Source organism: Chinchilla lanigera, unplaced genomic scaffold (genome assembly GCF_000276665.1).
Source record: "Chinchilla lanigera isolate Chin_1 unplaced genomic scaffold, ChiLan1.0 scaffold00081, whole genome shotgun sequence".
Classification (NCBI taxonomy): Eukaryota; Metazoa; Chordata; class Mammalia; order Rodentia; family Chinchillidae; genus Chinchilla; species Chinchilla lanigera.
In genome coordinates, this window is record NW_004955482.1 from 5,491,772 (window position 1) to 5,494,500 (window position 2,729).

At 56.1% G+C, this 2,729-nt stretch overlaps 1 protein-coding gene across 1 annotated transcript in view; it reads right to left on the reverse strand.

Annotated features, from left to right (window-relative positions):
• Positions 1-2,729, reverse strand: part of Setd8 (SET domain containing (lysine methyltransferase) 8) — a gene marked incomplete at its 5' end in the record, with an annotated part of 12,614 nt that overhangs the window by 3,621 nt on the left and 6,264 nt on the right. The window contains 1 exon segment of the mRNA XM_013503555.1: positions 1,244-1,303. Within this exon segment, the coding sequence (XP_013359009.1) occupies positions 1,244-1,303 (60 nt within the window).

The window sequence follows — 2,729 nt, forward strand, 5'->3', positions numbered from 1 at the left end:
ACCTGCCTGGCAAGCGCAAGGTCCTGAGTTTGATGCCCCCCGCAATACAATAGGCTACACCCTGTACAACCAGCACAGCACCCACCCAGAGCTCCTCCGTGTGTGTGTCTGTAAAATGCTGTAGCATCAGACCCTCAGGAGAGATCTTGGGGAGGCTGCTGCCCCATTTTTCAGATGAGGAAACTGAGGCTCAAGAGACAGAGCCATGTGCCCAAGGCCAGACAGCCAGGAAGTGGTGTGGCAGACACTTGGGTCCACAATGCTCTCTGCTACCTGGAGCAGAGCCAGTCTCAGTGTCCCAATCTCTCCTTCATGTCACCATCCACCCGCTAGCGTCTCTCCTGGCTCTGTGACAAACGGAGTTGGGGACAGTAGCTTGAGAGGCTGAAGATGTAAGTTGGGGTCTCCCAGCACCTGGTGCAGACCCATGTGGCCACCTCTTTGGAGTCAGGTCTCCTTCCCACACCACCTGAGCCACACATGCGTGACAATGCTGAGCGGCCCGGGTACAGCTCAGTGAGTGGCAGAGCATGTGGTGTGGTCAGCGTGCACAAGGCCCTGGGTGTTCTCCAGCACCAAAAAAAACAAAAACTACGAGGATAAGCAAATGTCTCAGACACGGCTTGGTACAAAACAGGTTAGGACAAAATTGTTTCTCTTTGTACCCAGGCAGCGGGTCATGTGAAGGGAGCAGGACTCGACCAACTCCACAGCACGGGATCCCACCAACCGGAAATGGACAGAAGGTTGGGGCAGAGGGGCTGACAGCACAGAGACTGCTCCTGGGTATAAGGTTCCCACTGGGGAAGACCTGACGCTTCTGGAGTGAGATGAGGATCACGGCACACCACACTGTGAAGCCACTAGGTGCTGGAGAGGGTATACTTCATAAAGTCATAGCTGGGCATGTGGCTCACTTAATCCCAGCACTTGGGAGGGAGGCTGAGGCAGGAAGATTGCAAGTTCAAGCCCAGCCTGGGCAACACAGTGAGACCTTGTCTCAAAATTAAAAAAAGAAGTGTGTGTTGTGCGTGCTTTTTGTCGCTGGGGATGTAGCTCAATGAGAAGGTCCCAGATCAATCCCCAGCACTGCAAAAACTTAAGAGTCAAACACAAAATTTATGTCTCCTCCAGTGACATTTCCTCAAGCCTCTATGTCTGGCTCTGGCCACCAGATGGAGCCTGGCTCCTCAGTGACCTCCAGAGGCCTGGGCCGCGGGAAGCCGCTCTCAGCGCCCCGTACCTTCATGCCTTCCTCCTTCCCGCTCTCGATCAACTCATCGATTCTTTTCCTTTCTTCCGACTGCGTGGGGAGGAGAGAAAAGAGCAGTATCAGCGTCCACTCCTGCTCACCCCGTAGGGCCCCGGGGCCAGTGAGGCCAGAACCCCAAGCACCCTCCTTTTATCATCAGCCACCTGTCTTCAGGACCTGTCATCTAGATCAGGAAGCACCCAGGCGAGGACACCGTGGTCCGCGGGCAGGACTGGGAGACAGTGTTCTCTGAAGCGCGTGTACTGAAGGCTCCGCCCCCAGAGGGCGCTGTTGAGACGGCGGGGAACCCCAGCCACTTCCGTTTCCTGTCACTTCCTGGCTGTGCTTTCCTGCTGCGCCTTGCCACCTCATCCACAGCAGAAGCCACCTGACCATGGACTGTACCTCTAAACTTAGGAGAGGAGACCCACCTCTCCACTGGGCGTGGTTACATGCCCGTAACCTCAGCACTGGGAAGCCCGAGGCAGGAGGATAACAAGTTACAGCCCAGCACTGTCAACTTAGTGACTTAGACCCTGTCTCAAAACTCACCTCCGGCAGACCAGAGGCCGCACCCTACAGACAGGACATGTGTCCCTTCCCTTCCAGCGGCCCGCTCCGTGGGCAGCTGCACGTTTGGGGCGGTGGGGCTGCATGGAGGAGAAGCGGTACAGTCCGTGGTCAGCTGGCTCCTCCCAGTGCTGCCCGTGGAGTCTCCTCTCCCCTGCAGCCTGAGCCCCAGCCCCACTGGCTCTGGGTGTGCAGGACATGGGGGCTCAGGGGAGCCCCAGGAACTGGGCAAGGAGCCTCAGGTAGCATGGCCCACTGAGACCTCGCTTAACTGGTCGGGGGCCCCCCGCCCCTGAACCAGCACCGCCTGCCCCAAAACATGCCAGACCCTGTGATATCACTGGGGCCTCCACAGAAGCAGACTGGTCCCTGGCCTGTGCCAGTCCCCCGATGTCCACTCTGACCCGTACTGCTCCCCCAGTGGCCAGAGGGGGCTTTTAAAAATCTGAGTCTGATGACATCACCCCATGTGTTTACTTAACAGCCAGTACCAGTGTCACCCAGTAGGTTGTGACGCCCAGAAGCTGGGCACGGGTCCACGGTGTCTGTACTATCTGAAATTTTTCTAACAAATCTACAATTACAAGATGAAAACTTATTTAAGCCAGGCACAGCACTCTATGCCTCAATTCCCAGCACTCTGGGAGGCTGAGGCAGGAAAATCAGAAATTTAAGCCTCACCTGGACAACTTGGCTAGGACGGTCTCAAAAGAAGAGTGGAGATATAGTGTGAAGACCCTGGGTTCCATCCCCAGTACTGTCCCCCAAAAAATATTTAAAGAAATAAAAACACGGCGAGGCGTGGTGGCACACGCATGTAATCCCAGCACTGGGAGGCTGAGGCAGGAGGACTGTTCTGAGTTCGAGACCAGCCTGGGCTACAAAGTGAGCTCAAGGCCAGCCTGAA